The 26,210-nt window shown below is 35.9% G+C and overlaps 2 protein-coding genes across 2 annotated transcripts in view; one reads left to right on the top strand and one right to left on the bottom strand.

The window, feature by feature from the left end:
- Positions 1–216: 216 nt before the first annotated feature.
- Positions 217–4,541, bottom strand: LOC141835293 (uncharacterized). Its single transcript, XM_074722731.1, has 4 exons — positions 4,205–4,541; positions 4,011–4,115; positions 3,795–3,921; positions 217–586 (listed from the first exon to the last, which is right to left on the bottom strand). Exons 1-4 carry the CDS (start codon positions 4,448–4,450, stop codon positions 366–368), a joined length of 699 nt encoding a protein of 232 aa, XP_074578832.1. The 5' UTR covers positions 4,451–4,541; the 3' UTR covers positions 217–365.
- A 15,204-nt stretch (positions 4,542–19,745) lies between these two features.
- The window catches only part of LOC141835317 (outer mitochondrial transmembrane helix translocase-like), a 17,233-nt gene continuing 10,768 nt past the window's right edge, over positions 19,746–26,210 (top strand). The window contains exons 1-6 of the mRNA XM_074722762.1: positions 19,746–19,845; positions 19,924–20,013; positions 21,550–21,625; positions 21,713–21,812; positions 21,904–21,973; positions 22,115–22,294. Coding sequence (XP_074578863.1) covers positions 19,792–19,845; positions 19,924–20,013; positions 21,550–21,625; positions 21,713–21,812; positions 21,904–21,973; positions 22,115–22,294 — 570 coding nt within the window. The 5' untranslated portion in view covers positions 19,746–19,791. The remainder of the gene's footprint in view (positions 19,846–19,923; positions 20,014–21,549; positions 21,626–21,712; positions 21,813–21,903; positions 21,974–22,114; positions 22,295–26,210) is intronic.

Consider the following 26,210-nt stretch of genomic DNA (forward strand, 5'->3'; position numbering starts at 1 on the left):
GACGACCCTAATAAAAGGTTGGATCACAGCGAAGAAAAATATTGTTTCAACTTATCTGACATTTGAATCCTTGTTCTCTTTGATAATTCTAGTCCATCGTAACCAACTCAAATATGTCTAAAAGATAACAAATTATATTCTAATACATTATGTTAGGAAAAAATTTTCCAATTATTTTTCATCAATATATCTACAATATATGTTTTTTTTTTCAAAAAAATGATATTTTCATGGAATTCAAAAGGGTTTCAATTATTGAGTTCAAAGTGAATGGAATTAACAAAACCAAAGTTATGCAAATTTTTAAATATTATACAGACTTGCTAACGAATCCTTGACAAAAAAAACACAGGGTATCTGTGAACTTACCTGTGAAATAGTGATTCCAAAACATTTCCCACCTTCGAATCGCTTGTCCCATTGTCTTCGAATATGTCGAAGCCAGCTGATTGCTTTCTGTTCTTCCTCTCCTCGACGATAGCTTCGACTGATTCAGCACAATAGTTCCTCCTCATCTGCTTCAGAGGTTTGTCTGCGACACTGAATTTGTTGCCCTCTCGATTCCTTTCGCAAAATCCGGCCCAGACTGAAACAAAAAAAACACACAGAAAAGATGCTTAAAACAAGAGAAGCATCTGAGTTCCAGGTGAAAAACGAAGTTTGCAGTCAGGTGCACAAACTTCCTGCGGAATCCTGAAGAAAAATCTATTGTAAATTTTATCCTGCATTGCAGAGGTTGTTTCCGCGATTTAAACTACAAACATACGGTGATAATTTTACTGTTGCATCAAGGCTCCCCTTCAACATTTGTACCTATATAAAATGAAATAAATGTGCAATAAAAACCAAATGTCCACCCCTGGCACTACATCCCTTTTAACCTACCAAACACTTCTAGCAAAACACTGACAGACAAAAAGTGCAAACATTACCAACATCCTCCAAGTACACTCCCAAGGCATCTCTTAACCTCCAAAACACTCCACCTAGTATGAAAACTCCAACAGCCACCAAGTTTCCAACCAAAATCAGTAATAAAGCATCCAAAACACTCCAACAGCCAATAAGTTTCCAACCAAAATCTCATAACCCAAATCCTAGCAAGCTCCACCACCATGCTGAAAACCCTTAATTCAAATATGTTGTAATAAACCATGCCCAGCTCAGTAACCCAAATCCTAGCAAGCTCCACCATGCTGAAAACCCTTAATTCAAATATGTTGTAGTAGACCATGCCCATCTCAGCAACCCAAATCCTAGCGATCTCCACCTTGATAGTGATACTCTAGAGTGGTCCTGCTCCTTTAAATCTGCTCCACCACTTCACACACTAAAATCATCCACTTCTCTAGTTCAACCTTGGTTGATCTCATATAGCTAATCAGACTGATGATGCTTCTCAGCCATGGAGGGAGATCCCTTGGACACTTCACCCCTATATGACCTGCAGATGTGCTCTTTTGCTTGTCTTATATTATGAGATACACTGTCACTTGAGAGTTCTACATGTGCTATTTCATTTGTCATAAAGATGTCTCTAAATGAACATAGGTTTTCCTACAATCTTCCTGTTATATATAGCAGCCTACTAAGTCACCCTCAAATTCAATTGTTTCCATTGCAGTGGTACCCCTCTAATTCTAATTGGCCAAGTGAAGTGAGATTTCTCTCATCTTTGGAAAAAAAAACCTGCCCCAAAATGTATCATGCATGTTCAAATAAGTTGAGTTTGCCTGTGCCAACACTCCAGATACCCCCCTGGGAGTCATTTTGAAAACTCATGGTCTTGTTTCACTTGCAAGAAAAGTCTGAAATACTTTCCTCCTAGTGCAAGCATGCATCCGATAAGTTGAATCTAAATATTGAACCATAGAAAGGGCATTCTTTTTGTTGAGACAACAACAAACACAACTTACTCATCTGCAATTGTCTACACATTCTCATGAGTCTCTGTATTCTTCTTTGGACAGTTTGTCTTGATGTGCTCATATGTCACATGTACCAATGAACATACTCAAAATCTGAAGTCACTTCTTGCCACCTAAGAAAGTATCCAACTAAGTATCCACAAAAAGATCATAGTAAAGGATGTCTATGTCAAATCATCTAAGATCTTCTCCCCATCCATGACCAACTCATCCAAGGTTCTCAAATGAGTTCAAATGCTCAATCAAGTCTCACCCATTTGTTATATGTAACTTGCAAACCCGCCTTCTATGATGAATATGGTAAACCTCCGACAATGAATATGGTCAATAGTTAATGGCACTAGTCTCTTTATATCACATATCCAATCCCTGCCTAATGCTCTGGGTTTAATTTCATTAGTCACCATATAACTAGCAATATTTGCAGGACATAATTTGATTATAGACTTTTTCCTGCATTGTTTACTGATCACTCTTATTATTAATTGCCCTTTGTTCTGCCAAACAGAATACCCCACAGACTTTGTTTTATCAACAAATCTGATATCATCAACCAGTGCAAAGAGAAATCCAATGTTCTTTGAACCTTCAGGAAAGGAACTTCTGGTGTTTGATAAAATCATTGCCATCCTTAAATTATCTGTATGCCATCTATATCGGTTGTTCTGTGTACTACAAAGTCCTACATACACTACTTCAATATCTAACAGCTAGAGTCCTCACACCAGTTATTAGATATAAGCACCCACTACAAAGTCAGGATAATTAATAGGTAGCTTTTATTAATTTGATACTATTATCAAAAAGTGATATAAATATTACTGTTTTCAATAAATTATTTTATACATCATTTTCAGATTAACTATATTTATATTCTTCCTTTTTGTTGCTATAATCATTTCAATGTAATAACAATTAGTCATTGAAATAATTTTAGATACTAAAAGGAAGAGGAGCATTGACACAACAGTAAAATTGTCAAGTGACCTGAAGGTCACGAGTTCGAATCTCGGAAACAACCTCTTTCAAAACAGGATAAGACTGCGTACAATAGATTCTTTCTCGAACACCGCATTAGCGGAAGCTTCATGCACTATAATTTTAAATACTGAAAAATATTTGGACTAGCATCAGTTGTAAAGTGCTTTGACTTTGATTGCCAATCCATCGAGACAATAATCAGAATGTATATTGATGTAGTAGGGGAATGTTCAAGTGTTACTTTATATTGTCGTGTTCAATGCCATTTTCTTTGGCAAGCAATTAAGTGGAAACCAATCCTAATTTCATAAATATTTGACATGTACGCATTACAGTTATACATAGGTTGGCCAAGCTTGGTTAGGCATTGTATGACCAAATCCTATGGGCAAAGCTATGCATCACAGTTATCAGCATACCCTGAAATCACTCTCACATCTATATTTTGTCTAACTCATGTGCACAGACATGTGCATCCACAACCAATCCTAGAAACATAATGTGATTTAGCAACAGAAAAAACAAACCAGCAATCTTAGAAATATAATGTTATTAAGCCTCTGAAAACACAAAACTACTTACCTAGCTTGTAGAGTAGAGCAAAGCGAGTAGATTATATTACCTTTTCACATTTTGTGAAGTGTTCGGAAAAAAAAAAACATAGACACGTAAATAAGCAATGAGACCATTTCTCCAGAACACAAATAAAATTCAATGGCCGCTTCATGCTACAAGTTGTCGTGAAATGAGAATAACAACGAAGAAGAAAATGGATTGACTTTATGAGAAACGAGTTTAGGCTGTTTCAAAATACCATGCATAAACGAGAAGCAATGAGTTTAGCCCAAAATCTGTTTGTGAACAGATGCAGTAAAATCAAAATACCTGCAAAGTGGTGCAGTACAATGGAAGCTGCAACGGTGACATTGAGCGATGCAGTTCCACATCCGTATTGAGGAATGTAAACAAAGAAGTCACAAATCTCACATTCTTTGGCGGAGAGTCCGGTGCCCTGGCCAAACCAGGGGAAAATCTCAATAAAACTACGTTATTAATGGCAAAAAAAAAAAGGTGTTTAGTTCTGGGAAACACGGAGCAGACCTCATTACCGAGGAGAAAAGCTGTACTCTTCCTGAAAGGGTGTTGGGTGATGGCGAACGCCCCATCGGTGATCTCCACCCCGCATATGTCGCACTTCCTCTCTTCCTGAAAACAGAGTAAAAAGTAGGTAAGGGGAATTCGATCGACGGGAATCGAAAGCCCTAGATTTCATAGGGGAAAAAAAAAGTAAGTGCCTTGAGGTATAGGCGAGCATGAGAGAGCGAGTGGAAGTGACGGAAGCGGAGGTGCGAGGTGGAGCCGTGGCTCCCGAAGGCATTGTAGTCGCGGCGGCCAACGAGGACGATCTCCGAGACGCCGAAGGCGGTGGCGCTGCGGGCCATCGTCCCGACGTTGTGGCGCTTCGCCACGTTGTGCACCACCACGATGCTCTCTACGACTGGCTGTTCAGGCGGCGCGGCGGCGGCCGCCTCTGCGTCCATAACAGCGCCGATGGCGGGGGATCGAGACCGCCGGACAGAACCCAGGGATGAGTCTAACGCTAAGTTTGGGAGGAAACAAAGAGATTTTTGACCCATTGGATGGAATGACCGAGTGAGTAAGGCAGGGGAAAGGGATAGCATGTTAATAAATCCTTATAATTTCTTACCTTTTTTTATTTAGAGTGTAACAAAGGATGAGAAAATTTTAAAAATATTTTATTATAATTTTATTTTTATAATTTTTAAATTAATTTATCTGTTTAGTTATCTTGTCTTTGTGTCATCGCATTTCATATAACACTCGTTGTCATCATCCAATGTCTAATTGCTCGTACTTCATGACATCAACGTTAGCCTTTGTTGTGTATCTTTTTGATTATAATATTCAAGAGAATAGAGACAGATAATCCTAATTTTTTCCTTCTCCTCTTCCTCCTTCAAAGACAGAGACTTATCCAAAGAGCATGTATTGTCTATTTTAAGATTTATACTGATAGAATTTTATAATTTTTCATCCGTCCTTTACATGTGTTGTCTTTTTTTTTTAAATAAATGTATTTTTATAACTTTATATATTTAACTTTTATCCTACTTCTTTTCCTCCAAACAAAGTAACATATGTTACGTTAATGAACTTTTCATCCATTCCAAATAAGGGAATGTACGTAAATAATTTACTTTCTGTTCCATTTCTTCCTTTTCCTCCATTTCTCTTCCGTTAATGAACATTCTCTCACCTCATTCAAACAGAGTATTTGCATTCATGAACTCAACTCATATGCATTAAACTAACTATTCATTATTCAAATAATCTTGGGTATTAATTTCTCATTTGTTCAAAAAATTAATTTAAGATAGTCTATTCATGAAATAATTATCCATGCCCCTATTTTATTTATTAGTTAAGCAAATTAACATTTCAACACTCCCTCACATAAATAGAAATTATGGATAAATTTCAATCTCAAACAAGAGGTTTAGTGGGAGATTTTCATATTAGGAGGGGTAAATTATGACTTTGAACTTTTCATAGTAGAATATAATCAAATTTACTTGACTGCCTAATAAATTATATCTTGAATTGTTCAATCGTTAGTATAGATCAAGACAATCATACTCAAACAATAGTTCTAAGTTTCTACCAGTTCGTTGTCATGTTTGTTTTGGCAACATGCAGCACTTGAAAATTCATAAGTGTTTATATTTTTTTAGTGCAACTCTCTCTTCACACTCATATAAATGATCTTTTATTAAGAGTATCCTGCACTACTCCATTATATTCTCTATAGTATAATATATGATACATTAAGAGTTTTTGCTCATCCTTTATCTATTTTGCAAGTTGCACCTTTTTCGTCTCGAATAATGAGTTGGAGTAATTACTTTTAGACTTTTATATGTTTCATATCTTATAGCTTAGTTACTCTTTTTGAAGCATGATCTTGTGATCTTCGATTAGCATGGTTTGGTTATTGTTGCGCGATTTAAATGTTGGATTTTAGACTTATTCCCCTACATGCAATATATTTGATCTTTCAGTGGGATTTTTTTTACTAGTAAATCTGCACAGATCTTTATATTCCATGAAAATCTCAATATCAGGAATCTACTAGTTTAATGGTGTTATGTTTTTGACAAATATTTCAAGACTTATTATTTCACACTAATATCTTTCTGGTAACTTCTTGGATACCACAATGTATCATATATATTGGCACATATTTATACATTTTATGCAATCATTTTTTGCCCCAAATTAGATATTTGTATCTTAATTAAATACCCTCATATTTATTACTTCACCTCCACATTTATTAGCTCCATAGGAATATTCATAACCTTTTATGACTCATAAAGAGTTTCATCTTTATCTCACTAGGGCTTGTGGTTCGTTGAGAGGACAATTTCCCTCTATAATTATTGTGATAAATTTAAATTGAGGTAAATGAGATATAATCGATTAATGAATGTTGCTCTTTCCCAAGAAATATTTCTCAAATAATAGGTCACCATAGATGATGTTGCTTAGTTGATTTTTCCAAACACATTTTTAGTGTTTTTTAAATACTTTAAAGGTCTCAATCTTGCTTAGTAGTAGGTCGCCATAATTCATTCAACAATGAATGAACAGATATCTTTTGCAATGAATAGTAAAGTTTCCCTTACATAATATAGAGCCACAATCTTGCTCAAAACCACGTATCCTTATTCGACCTCTTGATCATGTTGAACTAAAATTTATAACTATTTGATCAAAGTTTGACCAAGGTTGCATATGTTCTTGAGAATACTCGCACTCAGCTTCTCACTTAGACTCGGAAAATAACGGAGTAGCAGACTTCATGGTACTCGGGAAAACTTGACTGTGATAAGAGAAGCCTCCACTCATACATGGATAACCTAACAACTCATCCTAACTTTCAAGGCTGACAACTTAGGTTCTTAGCTCAGCAATTTAACAAATAAGTTAAAGTTGAATTTATAATTTTAATTCAGCAAATTATTTTTTATCTCTGATAACAATATTGTCTAAGAGTTAATTGATATTTTAGAATCTGTCTCATATTATTATTAAGTTCTTCTATTAATCCTTAAAGAAAATAATATCTAATTACATTACAACAATTCCCAATGTAATTTAAATATTGGATATGAGTAAAATAATAAAATCTAATTAAATAGAAAGCCCTTATTAAAAGCAAGAGAAAATTAATTTTATTTCACATTTCTTGTTTTTTTCCATTTTATGGAATAAAATTGCATGTGTGTAACTCACATGCCTAATAGATTGATCTATCTTATGCACTAATAATGACATTGCGGCTATTAATTTCAATAATTATCTTAAAGTAAGAAAACTTAAATCTAAAATTTGGAAATTATAAAAGTTAACAAATTAAATCAAATTTTATTATTTTTTAATTTTTATAATTCGAATTCCTTATAGCTTAATATCTACCGTGGTCAAAGGCACTGGCACCGCTTTATTTTTTTTTTATTTTTAAAAATATTTTTAAAAATTGTGGCTTCAAATCGATAAAGACCTTGAAATTTCCAATATTTAATAAGGCAATGTTGTAAAGTAACTTTCCAGATTTGGAATGGGAACAAGTGAAACCCTAAAATTCATCTGCGTATGTGTTTTTTCCATTTTTTTACTGGAAAATAATTACAAATACGCATCGCTTCCAGGGTCGCCTTCCTTTCCTCCTTCAGCACGAACCCCAATCCTTCTCCCGTCTCTGCGTTCGATCGCGCTGCGCTTCGACCTGATCCCTCGCGGGAGAGGAGCCTCGAAGAGGAGGGCGAAGAGATCAAGGAGGAAGCGGTGAAGCCATGGTGGAGACGAGGCGGAGCTCGGCGTCCACGAAACGGCCCCCTTCCGGACCGTCCCCCTCGACTCCCCCGTCTTCGAAACGGCCCAAGGTGCGATTTCTCCCTCGCCCCTCTAAAATTGTCGATCTCGGCTTCTTGTGGCGATTTATCACCTGACGCGATTTCCGGCGGGGGATCCGCCTTCGGCCTTCAGGAGGAGGCAGGGGTCTCGCCCAAGGGGCAGCGGGAGGAGTCCCACAAAGAAGCGGCAGCAGCGGCTGACGACCAGCAGTTGAACACCGATCAGCCTGGTAAGGACCCCCCGACAGAGGCCGCGAAGCCAGGGGTTGCCCCTGGCCACGCAGTCCAGATGCTGGCAGGACGTACGATCTTGAGCTTGATTGCTTTGCGTGGGTGACTCTTGTTTCGGTTTCTCGAATCTTGTTCTTTAGACCTTTACCTTTTTTCTGTTCCCCTTGTCTTGTCTCATATTAAAGAACGAGCAACCAAGGCAGAAAGCAGGAACCATGGTCTCAGCTCTGTTGAAAACTCGATGAAACGAGCAGAAAAAGCACAACAGAAGGCTGCATGGGCAAAGCTTATTTCACAGCACTCTCAGGTAGTATTGCTGCGTTACTGTCTTTATCAGTTTCATAAAAACTAAATTTGTATCTCTGTTGGTTATATTTGAGTTTGATATTTGCTTCCTGTTCCTAAATGATACATGTATAGGATATCCAACGTTATACTAACCTGTCATAGAGTGGGTAATCATGAAAATTGGGCAAAAAATTGTAACACTTCATGGGTATTACCTGCTTTTGATTACATTCAATCCATAATATTGGTTTAACAATTTTTTCTTGATGGTCAAAACTGACACTAAAATGAGAAAGATGTTTCTCATCCAAAAGATATATTCGCGATAGGATTTCATGTTGTATGGTCTCTCTAAAGGATATAGTGCTAGTCAGTGACAGTGAAAACAAATAACTCAAGTATGAATTGTGTGAGAAACTTTAGAAACTAAGGATTTCTAAGTTAAGTAGTGCAGAAATTAAATAATAAAATGAAGTTTTAATAATTAAGAACGAAGTGGGAAAATAGTTAAAATGATGGATATGAAATTTTATCTAAGAGTTTAAAATTTCTTGGATTTTATTATTCAACAAGAGACTTAGATGGATGGCAGTAGTTGGAATGGAAAAAAGTTTTGGAGTCTTTATGTAATTATTGTGTGCCCCTTAGGCAAAAAGGAAAGCATAAGAAACCTATCATATTGAATGGATCTAAATTTCAACAATTAAGAAGTAACACAATGGAATAATTAGGTATAATTTCAATAGATTATAAAATAAAAGTAAATAGCATAAGATGTATGAATATGTTCAACGATGAGAAATTTATTATATCCAGCCAAGTTGAATCAATTGGAGTTATAGGTGTGAGGTGCAGAGAAAATTCTCTTTTAACATAATAAGTGTGAATTTAAACAATTTAGCTAAAGGGATATTGGCTTGCATAGAGTACATTTGGCAGATAAAAGATCAATGAAATCAGCTGCAGTAATTTGTATTAGCAGAATTTGATGATGATGATAATATTCATCAGTGTGAAAGTGCAAACTCAGAATGTACCAAACTTAGATGCAATGGATTCAGTCTTGCCTTGCGTGAAAGGCTTGTTTTCCTTGTGAGTCAAACAAAGAGACATCATTTGTCCATTGATATACCAATAAGCAAAGGCAACACCAATTATTTTTATTTTCTTAGTGTAGCACTTTGCTCTATTTAGTACTTAGGTTCCTGTTGCTGCCAACACTCATATGCTGGTAAAACCATATGTTTTCCATTGTTAAGATTGCAAAGACATTTCATGATACAAAATGAAGCAAATGAAATATATTATTTCCTTGGAAGACAAATTGTCAAATTTAGCTTAAGCAAAGCTAGTAGAAAATGGATTTATTTTTAGGAAATTAGAAAGAAATGTTATGGCTGAGTGCTATAAGAATAAAATCATTATTATCCACGTAAAATAATCCATATTTGCAGAGCCTGAAAGATATTATTCTTATGTTTTTATAATAAAGATCAGTTGCCCGAGGCTTAAATTTTAATTGCTCAAGTTGTCTACCAAAAGTTACTTAGGCATGTGATGATTGCAATTAATTGTTTAATCAACTTTAACAATGCTTATCCTTGTATTAGTTGGGTAACATGAGTGTAATCAAATGAAGTATACCCTTCAAAAAATAATCAAAAAACCAAAATGCAAATAGCACAATATCCATCGAATTCCATGGGATCAATGGCAAAAGTTTGGTGCTTTCCTTTGGCATCTCTAATCCTTCATCCACTCTACTCTTCTTGGTTTCTATGGCTACATAAAGGTGCTACTTGTATGATTCCTTATGATCCTATATTCAACACAAGGTAACTTACCATGATACCAAAAGGTTAATCATATTCTTTTCTACTTTTCTTGTTGTACCTTAGTATACACTATTTCTTGATATGTTTTTCCTCCCTGATGATGTTGGATGACACATGCCACATGGCATGAGCTAGAGATTAAATCAATTACACAATTCTCCTTGCTTCCAATTTAAAGAAGAGCATTGTTTGGAGTCTTGTGCATATCATTTTTCTAGGTGACTAAAATCAACATTGCATTGGCATGAAGATATTGGATCTAATGTTGAAATCTTGAGCCGTGTCAAAGTTTTAGTGTTTTGATATCATGCAGATGTTCTATGGTGTTGGTGGTGAATTAGAGGTAGAAGATGAAGAAGAAAATAAGATTACTATATGTTTTGTGGTCCATCTAAAATGATACAATTTTGATATGATCTTATATGGATATAAATTGCGAAACAAATTTATCTTAATTTATCTTGATTTGTGTAGTAGCATGGTAAGAGGCGTTGAGTATTTGCATGACACGATATTCATTAACATGATTGACACAATGACACAAGAAACATTCTTTTTGCCAAGTAGTTTCAAGGTTTGAAATTTTTTCAAAAAGATATCTTTCAATTGTGCTGCCAAGCACAGTAAGAGATTTCAAACCATGATTGAATCATTGGATAACATTGATTGGCCATGGTGGTATCAATCTTGTCTCATTTAGTGTTGATCTAGAAGAGGGCTTCAACTTTAGAACAGGAATGGAGGAAGATTTGATTGTGGAATAGGGGAAACTTTGACTCTAAAAGGAAAGGGGGTGCGTGAGCAAGGGATGGAGTAGGAGGCTTTGACTTTGGAAGAGGTGGTAGAAAATGAGAAGCATTGGATTAAAAATTCAATGAATGTTTCCAATTTTTTTTCTACTGCAAAGGCTTATTCTTAGATGCCTTGCATCTAGGGATGACATTGTGGGGTGGGTTGTTAATTAAACAGATGTTTTTGTTAGGATGGGTTATATGTTAGGATATATAATTTTTTGTTAAATTAAACAAATTAATCAAACACACATTAATTAAACATATTATTAGGTTATACTAATTAAACAATAAAATACATGCTATCTATAAGTTATTAATTAATATTGATAAATTGTATTAGTTTTTTTTTAATTTAGACCCATCGATTGAATTGGTTATTAAGTTATAACTTAATTTTATTTAAACTAATTTAATATCAATTAATATTTTATATTAGTTATTACTTACAAATTTTATTAACTTTTATATTACTATACTAAATAATTTATAAATTTATACTAAATAAAGATATTACTATTAATAAATTAAATTGACTATAAAATATGATTTGTTATTTAAATTGACACCCCCACATGAAATTATGCTTTAGTTGAATAATTGCTAGTTTAGCTTTAGAAGTAAATACAAGTAGAAGGGGAAAAAGGAGTTGGGGCATTGATGTGTACCCAATGTTGACATAATACAATATTGAGACCATCATTGCAACAGGAAAGTAATATGCCAACACATAATGATTCTATAAACAGTGCAATTGCAAAGCCTCTACTTGAAATCCCATATCTTTTTATTGTCAGCATAACTCTTTTTGTGACTTTTCCCGTCCTTTTAACCTTTGTCATCTCTATCTTTTTTGTACATTGGTTAAAACATTTTTTTAATCACTAACCTTGCACCAACATGAGTGTTTTGCATTTGCTCCCATATAAATCTTCATAATGGTCTGTCTTAGTGGATCAAGAGAAAGATCTCCATACCATTTATCTTCATTACATGATACACACTCTTCATGTGTATGGTGCCTGTTGCCATCTAAAGTATGATAAGCAATACTGAATTTGTAACTTCAATTCTCATAGTCTCTTGTTTCCTTCTCGAAAATCTAGAGAACAATCTAGAATCAATCGGTTAGAACACCATTAACTAACATGTAAACTTGTAAATTTATCAAGGCCATATCATTTTAATGGCAAGAAGTTGAGTTGAGCTTTATATACTAACCCAAATGACATCTCATACTTGCAAGAAGTTTGTAATAAACTTGAAATTGTATCTTGCATTTTGACTCAGTTGCGATCTTTTTTATTTAGCATAAATTTGGAAGCTTACAAGACATTAATCAAAGAATGCCATAAATATATTGAACACTATTTTATTATTTAAAATTATACGTTAGAAATTTAAAGTTGTTACCATGTGGCTTGGTGGTCATAGGTTCAAGTTGCAGAAACATCCTCTTGCAATGTAGGGTAAGGCTGTACAATAGACCTAATGTGGTTCGATCTTTCTCCGGGACCCACATTGGAGGGAGCTCCGTGCATCGTGCTGCCCTTTTTATATTTTAAAAATTTAAATTCCTTGATTCTCAAAATTGAAATTCATTACTTGTTTCTATTTTCCATTGTTCTTAACTTAAAATTCTCAAAATTGAAAATTCACCTTGAAGGAAAGGTTGCAGAAAGATTGGCTAATCTTGCGACTTCTCAATTTGGCTGATTTCTTCTTATTTTCAAATGATTTCTTACCTATTTACACCTAATTCTCATCAAATTTCACTTCATCATATTCAATATTTTAGAGATTCTTAGCATGTGTTTGAGAAATTTCTTGGAATTGGATCGGCCAACATCGATGCTTATCTGTGTTGGGATCAGCCTAATTTGCCATCCATGTTATATATCAAAGTTTACAATTTCAAGCTATGTCGAAGTTTTAGTTTACAACAGGAACAATATGATTTAGGTACTGTATAGTGTCGTGCCAACACGATTTTGATACTTTTAAAAATATAAATATATTAATTATAAAATATTTTTATTAATACTTGATTTTTATAGATGCTTACTATTGAGTTATTTCTGAGATGTTAAATTTAAGTTTTAATATTACCTCATGAAATGTTTGATGCTTGTTGGTTAAAAGATAATTTAGGATTAATTGAAATCACTAAGTACATAACAAGAACAAATAGGTTTAAACTATATTTAATTTGAATTTATTTTGATTAGTTTAAAATTAAATCATATTTATATATAAAATGATTTAACCATCCTTTAAAAGGGGTTTTTCTTTTTCTTTACCTTGTGAACGAATGAAAGAGGGGAAAAAATTAACTATGAAGATTTTTTTCTACCCTTATGGATGGATGAATGAGGGGAAAAAATTAGCTATTCTTAAAGAGTTTAAGAGTTTTTTTTCCTATCTTTGTGGATAGATGAAGGAGGGGAAAAATTAACTATGCCTAAAGAATTTAAAGATTTTTTTACCGGAACTTGCACTTTGAGTATTTAAATACTTATTTTGTCGATCCCTTGAACTCTTTTGTATACGGGTTCAATATCTAGTTTATTCAGTCTTTGAAATCTATTTATTTATTCCACTGCGAAGCAAAGAAGGGAGGTCTCGATCAACTGGAATTAATGATCGAATGGTATTAGAACTCAAGGGAGGGGCCCCAAAATATAGTAATTAGCAAATCACACTTTCTGCTATAGGCTATACACATCCATCAACAAGAGGGGAAGGGCAAGGTGCGAGGATGATGGAGTGAAAGTGCTTTTAGCCCTCCCGAAGGTAAGAGAGAGTCTTTTGTTTGGCACGAATTAGTGTGATAAAATATGAGACGGGGCACAAGCGCTCTTAGGAAGGGAGGAAGAATGGAATTTAATCAGATCCATTATTCAAAGCTCGAAAGGTATTAACACTCAACTTGCAGAAACTATATGCTTTACACATCCAACTAGAAATGATAGAGGGTGAAAGCACTGTTGTACAAGTGAATGCGAGAACAGAAACCGAGATTCTATCTTTGACCGGCCCTAAACATGTAAGTTGAGGAAGGAGACTGATATTAGATTCTTTATGTTCCATCAGTGCGAGGAAGGAAAGGCACGAGTGAGAAACTATGAGAAGGCGCAAAAGCGTGAAAGAAAGAAAGGTGCGAGGATACGACGCGCTCAAGCGTTACAGATAAAATAAGATTAGTTATTGAAAGTGACTATTCACTCTCCCCTCTACACATAGCCCCGTAGTAGAACTCGGCCCATCTTACCAGAGCATACTCCATCATTCATATATTAGAAGGGTGAGATAGTTGTTGATGCGATCAAGGGATAAAGAAAGATATGGTGCGAGGTGGGATCGATGGATAGGGCATCCGCTAAGGGAAGAGAACGTACATATCAGGTACACCATTTACGTAATACCTTAATTTGCCATACTATAATAAATTCTCGCCGTAATTTAGGGAGAGAGAGAGAGAGAGAGTGTTGTTAGGGACGAGACGCACTTATTCTTATTTTGTCGCGACGTGGCCAGCGCTTGGCGTTTACTCTAGCCAGGCCTTACTATAATATAAGTTCCTCTTGATTCCGTTCTCTTTCCCCTGACCTTATCAGTAGATCGGTTGAGGCCCGACCCTTGTTCCTACCTTGATGCCATAGTGTGGGTTCGAAAGTCGAGCGTCTATCCCGTGAGATTAGCCTTAAGCTCAGCCTTGGCCCGCTCGTCTGGACTTGGCTTTGACCGGTCCGCCCTCCGGATTCGGCGCCTCCACTTCATGCTTTACGCCCACGCTTCGTTCAGGCAGCGCTACTCGGATATGTCTTCCCAAGATAGAGTGCTACTTCCCTTCCACGGTCATCAATCAAGCATGAGCTGGAACGCTATTAAGCCATCGGCACAGATAGACGTCTCTAATCTGCCGGTGCATTGGATTTTAGAGGAGCATATGTAGATAAGGATACCTTTTCATTTGAACTTATATTATAGTATGGGATCTTGTAAAAAGTGTTCTTTATAACAGTTTTCGTCACACAAGAAAGTGTGAGTCCCATATAAAGATAATAGGCCCGGGACCTCCTTCTTATATAAAGAAGTGCACTTTCACCATGAACGACTAAAGAACTACATGCTACAAAGATTCTTTCTCGTCCAATACTTTCTTAGACGATAAGGCAATGCATAAAAGATCTGTCTCAGCCGGTTCGGTAGGCATTGCACCTTCAATTCGCTTGCCCGTCCAATCCTCTACCGCGAAAGAGCGGCAACTCACCTAGAAAAAGAACCCTCCTTCCTTCAGTGGAATATATTCATTACCATCCTGAGTCTCGCACCATTCAATTCACTCTTAAGTGGAAGGCGGGTTATTAATATAGCACGAGGAGATTAATTAGGGCTTATGAATCCTCGGAAGGCGGCTGTCCCAATGAAGAAGTGAGTCGAAGAAGTGATCTATGAAGAATCAAGATACCAAGCACGAGCCTCACCCCTAGGTCGCTCTTTCGGAAGGACATTAGCAAGATAACCAATTCAAGCTAAGGATAATCCGGGACTCCTGGTCTAATCAAATAGACCGCCTTGCCTATAGCGACGGAAATGAAGGTGAGCCACCGGCAGGACAGGCTGAGGGCCCGGTGAGGGACATCGACAGAGGCCTAATATAAAAAGTAAATTGAGATGGGAATTTATTGTAGACGTGAAGAGACTCGAATTTACTTTTATATTAGGGGCAAGCGTACTGATTCTACTTTCTATTTCTCTTCTCTGGCTTGCTCTTATGCTATTGTGCTTGTCCCGTTCTGCTATAGTGCTTATCCCGTTCTGCTGGTCCTGGCTTCGGAGTAGTTTCATTGTGATTTATAAGCCAATAGCTCCTTTATCAAGAACTCATTTAATTTCTTATCCTTTTCACTTGCTACCTTCCTATGGGAATCTCATTAAGTTGCCTTTTCTTTTATTATTCGTCTTATCTACGAAAGCTCTTAATCTCTCTCTTTATAAGAGCTATCAAAGTGATGATCTCACCTATACCCTTTATCTTTATTATTATTCTTTCTCTTTGTTGTTCGTATTAAGGTGTAGTATCTAAACGCACAATAGCTTATATTAGATATTAGGATGTGAGACCTTCCGCTCACTAGTGTGTTTTTTTGATGTACTGAGATGCTACAGTGGGATCTCCCTAAGTTCAGTATAGGGAGGAAAGTGCTCTATCGTGAGGTCTGAATGGCTCTTACTCAAGTTCCTAGCGAAGGGTATGGATTTTAATATGTGATAAGGCTGGATAAGTGCTCGAGTTAGTCAGTATATGGAATAATGGGATCCACCCTCCACTCTCTTGTCTTGATTTAATAGGTTATCATTCAACATAACTAACTACATTCACTTCTTACTCCAAATAGTCTTCTCTACATGTGTTCTCCTATGAAAATCTACTACTTATATTTAGATTCCACTGCGTTTAAATTCAATTAAATGTTGGGACTGTAGATACTAGCTAAAGGGAAGGGATGAATAGCCTTTTTCATTTCTTCGCAAGTTTGGTTCTACAAGACTTGTTAGCACAGCAAAAATTAAACAAAATACACAAGCACAAGAAGACTCAAACTCAATGATTTAATATGGTTTGGAATCCTCAATTCCTACTCCATGGCCTATGATCATTCAGATGAATCACCCTTTGCAAATACCACTATCTTCCATCTTCTCGGCACTCAACTTGAGGGAGAGAAACCTCTTACAATGGTTCTAACAATGGATGAGAGGTAAATTCAAGAAGATGGAAGCAACAAAGAAAGCAAAGCATTTAATACAAGTATAGAAATATTCAGGACATACCTGTAGCTTCTCCAAGCTTCCATGTGCCCATATATATAGCCTTCACTTTTAGCTGAATTCAACTTTTGAAAAACAACTTTTCTGTTGATCAACTTTTCTGTTAGTGGCCACTCCAGTCGACTATCAACTGCTGACTTGGAGTTGGACAGGTGTTGTCAAATCTTGTCTTGCTAACAGCTCCCTGTTATTTTAATGTTTGTCTACTAGACTCTACTGGACTGATCATGGTTGATTGGTTGACTGTACCCTAGAGACAAACTTCTCTATTCATCCCTTAGTTGACTCCTTAGCCAGTCCACTGATAGTATCAGTTGACTGAAATATTGACAATATACATTTCTAAGGTCGAGTTTTCCCTATTTAAGAGTTCTACCCATGCCCATGTGTACATGTGTCACACTCTCAACTCCCTTGGAGTCTTGCCATGACTCGCTTATCATCGCTCTGTTGCTTCTTGTCATGGTCTTTCAAATGTTCATGCCATCCTTCTACGAACTCCATAAGCTTTTAAGCCATCGAGCTATCAACACCTTGGCCACGCCAAATTTTCATGTGTGTTTTCATGAAGTTTTATACTTCACACACATGGTAGATCTACAATGATCCTAACTTAAACCCTTTGCCTAAACCATCAAAACCAAAATCCACCCCAAAATCAAAGGAACCAGTATCAATCCCGATCTCAAAGGTGTGATTGCACCAACACTAACTAGCTCATCTTTATACATGTCAATGTTAGAGGCATGAGCAATCTCAAATCTATGATAATTGCTCTAAGTATTGTAAATATGTTTCTTTTATCCTTGAATATTTATGTGTGCCACCTATATTTGTTGGCATCCATTTTGATGATAAATGGTTGTCTCTTTATTTGCATGGTGTGCTTAAGAATTTGCTAGGTTTCGTGCCAGACATTTAACTAGCTGTGGCATGATGTGCTGTTTGGGGTAGTTTCCATGAGTGAAACATTTCTTGCAAGAAGCTACCCTCTCAATTCCAACTATCTTCCCTTGTTTGCCAATCAAATGCCATGATGACAAGTCATGAGAAACCTAGTCATCTTGTGAGTGATGAGTGGCATATAAACTTCATCCATATTGTCACTTGGGGTCTTGGTGTTAAATTTATATTGGGTAGATCATTCGTCAAACTTGATGGTAGATTTTAGTTTATTTTTCAATACATTAATTCTGTAAGCATCCATATTTTCACTTTGGATGCTTGTGCTCTAATTTCACCATGGTTTCAAGCCGATCATTATCAATCGGCAGAGTTGTTCTGGTAGCTTATTGATATAGATACTGTATTAGGATGTGCAAATTTCATTGTGTTGTTCTGTCTGACATAATTTTTCTACTGTTGCCCTAGACAAAAAGTTTGCCTTGATTTGCACCATTCAGATTGACAAGGTAGGAAGAATCCCTTTCCTTTACTCATCCTTTGATTTGTTTGCTAGTTCTAGAAGGTGTAACATTATAAAATGTGGGGACAGGAAGAGGAAAATACCAACTAGCACATCAACAGTATCAAAGAGGGGGAGGAATGATAGAGTCCGAGAAATCTAGCATCCATATCTTATTTTCTTATGCTTTTGTCAGATCCAATCATATCAGTCCAATTCCAACTATTAGTTAATGAGGTATAATGGATACATAGAGAAATTACTTCCAATGTCAGATGTCCAAATGTCCCATGACTAGGAGCTTTATTTGATGTTATAAGAACCAATGCCAAGTTTGGTATTAGTAAGCTATAATCATAGTCAAGAAGTTTGACGCATTTTGTAATTTTTTCCCGCTAAAATTATAATACAATTGACATTTTAATCAAGGTTTAAAATCTCGTGCCGTTTTGCTAGATATAGGTGAAACATGTTGTTTCGCTAGGTAATTGGCACTGGCATGCCTTCGGAGCTGACACCCCCTAAGGCCACGCGGACGCGTCACGTGAGCTTTGTGAGGTGTTTGGACGCATCGCGCTAGCGCGTTCGCGCATCGTGCTGGCCTAGCGATGCAACACAGGGAGCGGAGCGGGGGCGAAGGCAAAGGTGAAGGTTTTTAAGTTAGGTTTAATATAATTTAGGTTAATAATTTTAATTAACTCCTATCTATATCTATGATTGGGATAATTTAGATAGACTTAATTAAAGCCTAATAAAATTATTTCGTATTTTTTAAAAAATTATTTTATTTTTATTATTTTATTATTTATTTTTAAGTATTTAAATTAAATTATTTATTTTTAGTTAATATATTTTATATTTAAAAAATACCGAAACTATATTGACACGGTATGATACCATACCGAAATTGTATCGTTTTGGTCCATGATAGAAACCTTGGCACGGGTCAAAATTTTAAACCTTGATTTTAAATGTCATATGCTTATATTTGGAGGTCTGCAAACTAGGTAGAAGGAAATTATAAGATTAAATTTCATTCGAGTCGATGTTAAGAAATTTTAATATTAAAATTCATTTGAGTTGATGTCACCATATTCTGGGATAACTCAGTCTCCTCATATATGCACCTTGTCTCTTGGAGGATTAATAGACAAATTTTTCACCAAGTTCTTTGGGCTAATCAGAAATGTTGCTTTGTATGGTGGCTTTTCACATATTCTTTCTAAATACAGCCATTTTTCATACTGGCCCCTCTATTAATAACCCTGTAAATTTCTTTACCATTTTTTGTTTACCTATGTGTTTCATCATATTATGACATCTGATCGTAGCACCCTCACTTGTCATAGTTGATCAACAATTTCATTTTTAGTTACATTTGGGCATATATGTTAATGTTATCTTGTTGAGGTATTTGCATTTACCTTAAAGCCAATAAAAACTAAAATAAAATAAAGTAAAATTACAGCTCAATTATCTATGTTCCATAATCTGTCCCCCGGGAATACCCAGGATAACTTTGGGAGGCTGCACGAAAGAAGCAAGGAGATTCCTAAGACGATGAAACAGCTCTCCAGACTTTTCCCTAACAAAGTCACGATTCAACTTCCACAGGTTTGAGTTGGCAACTTATATTTGTATTTGGCCTTTTTTTTAAGAGTATCTTTGTTTAAATACTATAAATACGTGCAGGATGAAGCACAATTATCAGAATGGAAACAGCAGTTGGATCGTGATGTTGAAACTCTTAAAGCCAAATCTAATGTGCTGAGTATACGATCTGTAAGTCTTATCTTTTCTGCATGAATTCAAATTGTTGATCCATGTTGCGATATTTTGGATTTCTTAATTTTTGTTTCAAGAATTTCATCATCTTAAAAACAGGCTGTTCGATGACTTGTGAGTTTGTTTGGTATTTTGTTTCAGAAGTCTTCATTGTCTCAAGTGTCTTAAAGAGATTACATTTCTCTTTGAACTTCAGATGAAAGTATTAAAGTAAAATGCTACAGTTTTGATATCAGGAAATGTTAATAGCAATTCAGGTTCAAGCTTTAGCACTAAGACGTCAATTTCTCGTATGTCGGTTTCACGTTCTAGCAATTAGCTTATTGCCAATTGGCAATATGCATGGTAATATTCATGGAAATAAAATAAAATTTCCTATTGGGTGCAAAACACATACAACTTGAATGGTAGGTTTACATTTGTGGATTTGGTTGATGTTGCTTAGTCATCGTCACATGTCATACTCTGCATCTCATTTTCAATCAGTCAGGAATCCTTTTGAAATTTAATTAGCAATTGAAATTTTAATTTGTGTACTTGTTTTATTTATTTTTAACTTAATTAATGAATGACATTTTTCATATTATCTGATCTAAGTGGTATTTGAGCTTTTAATTTTCCAACTTGTTTGATGTTTTGTTGGTTCAATGTGTTTTAATGAGAGGCCAACAATGGAAGCACTTTGACTTTCATGATTACCATGGCAGAAAATCCTTTGGTCCATCATTTTACACTCCATGCCTTACCAGATATCATTCTAAAGAAAAGATGATGTGATATTCATGGTATTATATAAATTATGTGCTTTAGAAGATCTATTCTTTGTTGTATATCTTTGATATATATGACCCCCAATGTAATACATATTGATTCAACCAGCAACACAAGACTAAGTTTTAGCACTCCTCAAGTTTGTGTATAGAGACATTGACATGCAGAGTCGCTCAATTTCTGGACGGGGGAGAGGAAGGTGCTGGATTTGATGGAAGGGAATGTGAGGTTTTGTTGTTTTCCCCCTAGCAAACTGGTGGCATTGGCATCTTGTCTTCACTTGGTCAAGTGAGACCTCTGTATATGTAGCAAGGCCTTCTCCTGAGCAGACTGCACGTAGAGGTTGGTGTGGGGTGTCACTAAAAGTTACTAGAGGGGAGGAAGTAGCAAGAGTTGGAGTTGGATGGCTGGGGCTGACATTGATATACTAGTAGGGATGTTGGAGTTGGGATCTATAGGAGACCCTGTTAGGGAGAGAAAGGAGGCAAGTAGCAGGAGGAAAAAGAGTACATAAAACCTGATGTTCAAGGCCTCCCTACTATGTTCAACCCATCAATTTATTCTAACATATGTAATATGCAATTGCTGTTACTTGATGTTCCCTTGGTTGCTTTCAATCCCTTCTCTTTCTTTGAAGAAGGTCTGGTTAATTATCATAGATGCCTGTGATTTTGTTATTTTCTTCTCGTTCTTCACATTAGTAGTAAAAATTTTGGATTAGATGCTACCATCTTATGGTTTCCATCTTTTGTGTTTATACAGTTCTTGAATCGGTGCGGCTTAGATTGCAATGATCTTGAAACTGTGTCAATAAAGGATCAGGCACTTACAAATGAAAGTGAGTTGTTTTCTATGGTCTATCTATATTATCACTACTGTTGTTACCAATGCTTTTAAAAGAAAATATATAATTATTTTTGGGCAGATGTGGATAAGTTAGTTGGTTTTGCTCTTAGTCATCATGTCGAGAATAGTAGATTTGAAGCCTTGCCAAAGGATGCAAAGCTCATTCTCTCCAGTGAAAGGTTATTATACATTTGAATTGTGATGTAGTGAAGCATGGAGTCTATATAAAGCTCCCTCTAACCTGCTTAAATTGTTACAAATGACTGGCAGCCTTATGAATGGGTTAAGTATGCTGCAGAACTTTCAAAATGATAACAAGAGCTCAAAGAAATCACTTAAGGTATTTCCCTTGTTTATTTTTTTGTATCTGAATGATACCGCTGCGTTCTCTAGTGCAATGTCTTTTGGTATATACTTATGAATTTCTTTCATTGTACCCACTTCAATGTCGTTATTTAATTACCAACTTGCTTTGTTACAGGATGTGGTTACTGAAAATGAATTTGAGAAAAGACTACTTGCTGATGTTATTCCGCCTAATGATATTGGAGTTACATTTGATGACATTGGAGCATTGGAGAATGTTAAAGAAACACTGAAGGAGTTGGTGATGCTTCCCCTACAGAGGCCAGAATTATTTTGCAAAGGACAATTAACAAAGGTGCTTTTTTTCTTGATTTTCCTCCTAATTGTTGTTCAGTTTGAATTCTCTAATTTTGGATACCAAAATAAACTTGTTGCAACATATAAATTCCTACTAGTCTACTACTAAATCGTAGTAAATTATCAAAATTACTTATTCTTTTACTCATTCCAAATAAATTCATGTCTCTTAATATGATTGTTTGATATTACTTATGCCTTCATCATACAAATTGTCAAAATATGTTAGTGTATTCTGCATAGTTTTATTATCCTCAATGACTTTTTGGATAGTCTTTTCCCAGACAAAGTTGCTGGCTGTCCATGGCCTACAAAAATCCTAGTTCTTGTATAACGTTAAATTTGCAAACTGCATCAGCCATAGAGGTTCAGTTTGTATTGTCACCTAATTTTACATAATCAGTTGTCAACTAATCATCTTTCATAGCTTAACACATCTTATATCAGAAAGTGCCTTTTAAACATTCTTTCAAGTGGAGTAGTGTATTTGCAGTTACTTTTCTAAATAATAACGGGAAGTTCCAAATTAGAAACTTGATTTGGGATTGTGGAATGTCAAGAGAGAAGCAGAATATCGAGGAGCAGCTCTAACATTCTCAGCATGTAGAAGTACCTCCACAACAGGGCATAGAATTCAGCATGTTGAAGTACCTTTGCAGCATGTAGAACCTTTGCACTGTGGTGGTTGGGGTGTTCATGCTAGTTCTTTAAGGGGAGATATTGAGCATAGAATTCAGCATGTAGAAGTACCTCCACGATAGATTTAGAAGATGGTGTAGTTTAGAAAAATGGCGCGGACTAAAAAAAGATTACCTTTGCAGAAATAAAGCACATAATTAGGAGAGTAGCAATGATACCCTTTTTGTGTATCAGAATGCCCAGGAAGACACCTAGAGCTACCCTATTTTCCACCTTGACCTCATCCACCTTGAACAACAAAAGCCGAGCGTTCTGACATATTCTTAGAAGTTGAAGCTGAGTTGTTAGAGGAACAAAATATCCCCATATAAGTATCAAAAAACAAGGGACTGAATGTGCCTCCAAGAATCTGAGTTTTCAATTGTTTGAGTTCAAGGCACATAATGTAAATGAGTATAATTTCAAGGAGCTTATCAATCTAATGTTCATAACTCGAGCATTATATTGGCACCTAGTAGACAATATGAAGTTATTGTTGGTAGTTATCTCTTTATTAGATTGACAAAGCTAAAGAGATTTTTGATCACCTTGTAAGAATGAGAGCTATCACCAGTAAACAGATTTTGTTTTTGCAACCATGCTTGATAGCAAAAAAAAAAAAAAAACCATCGGAAGATGCTGATAATGCTATGGCCAACTCCTTGCCTAAGGAAGGCCAATTAGTAAGCATCACTGCTTTCCTATCCAGCTTTGGCTCAGGAATTGGCAACTCCTGTGGTCAAATGCTCTAATTACCTATGCCTTGTAAACCAAACTTTGACTGCTGTAACCTAGGATGTATAGTTATCCCTAATAAATTTCTCAATGGTAGATTGGTAATAAGGAACATTCACTATTCATAATGGAAAGGAACATTTACCTATTTATATAATGGATCATATGGTGGGTCACAAATTTGGGAGAATTTGCACCTACTCTGTCTTTTACGAGACATGCAAGAAATGATAATAAATCTCGTCGTTAAGTTCATTTCTTTACTTTATATATTTATATATTTTTGCATTTGTATTTAATATTTAATATACATATATACAATCTAAATATCTAAATATGTTATACAATATAAATAAATATGTATGCTATACTGAAGAAATTGATGATCACTTTTCTTATTCTTCAGAAAAATTTACATCCTAATATATAGAGTGTACATCTACTAAAACTAGGAAACCAAATATCTACAAATTTGGAAGACAATAAATTATTTGATAGACAATCAATTAGTTGATTGTAATTTCCTACAAATTAGGAAGACAATCAATTAGTTGATTGTAGACAATCAATTAGTTGATTGTAATTTCCTATAAATTAGGAAGACAATCAATTAGTTAATTGTAATTAATAAATCTGAATCTTTTCTAAATATAGAAACTAAATCTCATATTTCTACACTCCCCCTCAAGCTGGGTTGTATATGTTATACAAACCAAGCTTGGAATTCAAATCATTGAAGCTGACTCTTGGAAGTGCCTTGGTGAGGACATCAGCAATCTGCTGTCTTGTAGGAATGTAGCTAAGCTGAATGATTCCTGTGTTGACCTTTTCAGAGATAAAATGACGATCAATCTCAATATGTTTCGTCCTATCATGATGCACTGGATTTTTAGCTATACTGATGGCTGCCTGACTGTCAGTAAACATCTTCACCAGGGCTTGATCTTCAATATTGAGTTCCCTTAGCAATCTTTGTAACCACATTCCTTCGCATATACCAAGAGCAAGAGCTCGATATTCCGATTCTGCACTGCTGCGAGAAACCACAGCCTGTTTCTTGCTTCTCCAAGTGACAAGATTCCCCCAAACATAGGAGCAGTAACCAGTAGTTGACCTTCTATCAGTCTGTTCTCCTGCCCAGCTTGCATCTGTGTAAATCTCAACTACACGACTTTCACTCTTTTTAAACAGTAACCCATGACCAGGAGTCATCTTCAAGTATCTCAAAATTCTAATTACTGCATCTAAATGATCCTTAGTTGGATTATTCATATGTTGGCTGACTACACTCACCGAATAAGCAATGTCGGGCCGAGTGTGTGATAGGTAAATGAGTTTTCCAACCAGCCTTTGATACCTACCCTTGTCAACTGGTGTGCCTTCTTCACTTCGATTCAATTTCTTTGTAGAATCCATAGGTGTATCAGCAGGTTTGCAGCCAAGAAAACCAGTTTCATTCAACAAGTCCAGTATATACTTCCTTTGTGATATAACAATACCCTCCTTTGATCGAGCCACCTCCATTCCGAGAAAATATCTCAGTATCCCGAGGTCTTTGATTTCGAATTCAGTTGCCAACAGTTTTTTCAGCCTAAGAATTTCTTCTGAATCATCTCCAGTAAGGATGATATCATCCACATAGACTATAAGAATTGCCATTTTTCCTCCTGATCCACCTTTAACAAACAATGTGTGATCTGCCTGACATTGTGAATACCCATTAGCTGTCAAAGTCTTAGCAAATCTCTCAAACCATGCGCGAGGAGACTGCTTTAAGCCGTACAATGACTTCTTTAATTTGCACACCAAGTTTCGGTTTGACTTATTTTCTAGTCCAGGAGGTATGATCATGTAGACTTCCTCTTTGAGATCTCCATTCAAGAATGCGTTCTTGACATCAAGTTGATATAATGACCAATCTTGATTTACTGCTAAGGACAGTAACACTCGAACTGTGTTTAGTTTGGCCACTGGTGCGAAGGTCTCTTGATAGTCAATTCCATAGAATTGAGTGAACCCCTTAGCCACAAGTCTTGCCTTGAACCTGTCTATACTCCCATCAGCTTTGTACTTGACAGTAAAAATCCATTTACACCCAACCGGATTTTTTTCAGGTGGTAGTGTTGTCAAGACCCAGGTGTTGTTGTTTTCTAAGGCCCGAACCTCTTCTTTTACAGCTTTCTTCCATTCTGGTCTTGTGAGAGCCTCCTGAATAGATAGGGGCACTTTGACACTGTCCAGATTTGTGACAAATGCCTTGTAAGATGGAGACAACTTTCCATATGCAACATATCTTTGAATTGGATGTTCAGTGCATCTACGGATCCCTTTTCTATGAGCAATGGGCAAATCTGAATCATTAATTATAGAAGCAGGAGTATAATTAGGAGAGGAATCCATACCATCGTGAGTGTCAGATGCAGTGGAGTTTGGTTCTTGTGTTTGAGAGTGCTGAGTTTGCAAAAATTCTCCGGTTTGCTGGGTTGTTCTCCTTTTGTAGA

The sequence above is a fragment of the Curcuma longa genome, chromosome 9 (genome assembly GCF_044706935.1).
Source record: "Curcuma longa cultivar G26 ecotype Majalengka, Jawa Barat chromosome 9, ITB_CL_G26_1.1, whole genome shotgun sequence".
Classification (NCBI taxonomy): domain Eukaryota; kingdom Viridiplantae; phylum Streptophyta; class Magnoliopsida; order Zingiberales; family Zingiberaceae; genus Curcuma; species Curcuma longa.

Coding starts and splice junctions, on each gene's coding strand:
- LOC141835293 (XM_074722731.1), bottom strand. CDS start 4,450: ATGGACGCAGAGGCGGCCGCCGCCGCGCCGCCTGAACAGCCAGTCGTA. Junction 4,116..4,204: donor ATGCTCGCCTATACCTCAAG/GCACTTACTTTT, acceptor CTCTGTTTTCAG/GAAGAGAGGAAGTGCGACAT. Junction 3,922..4,010: donor CTTTTCTCCTCGGTAATGAG/GTCTGCTCCGTG, acceptor TGGTTTGGCCAG/GGCACCGGACTCTCCGCCAA.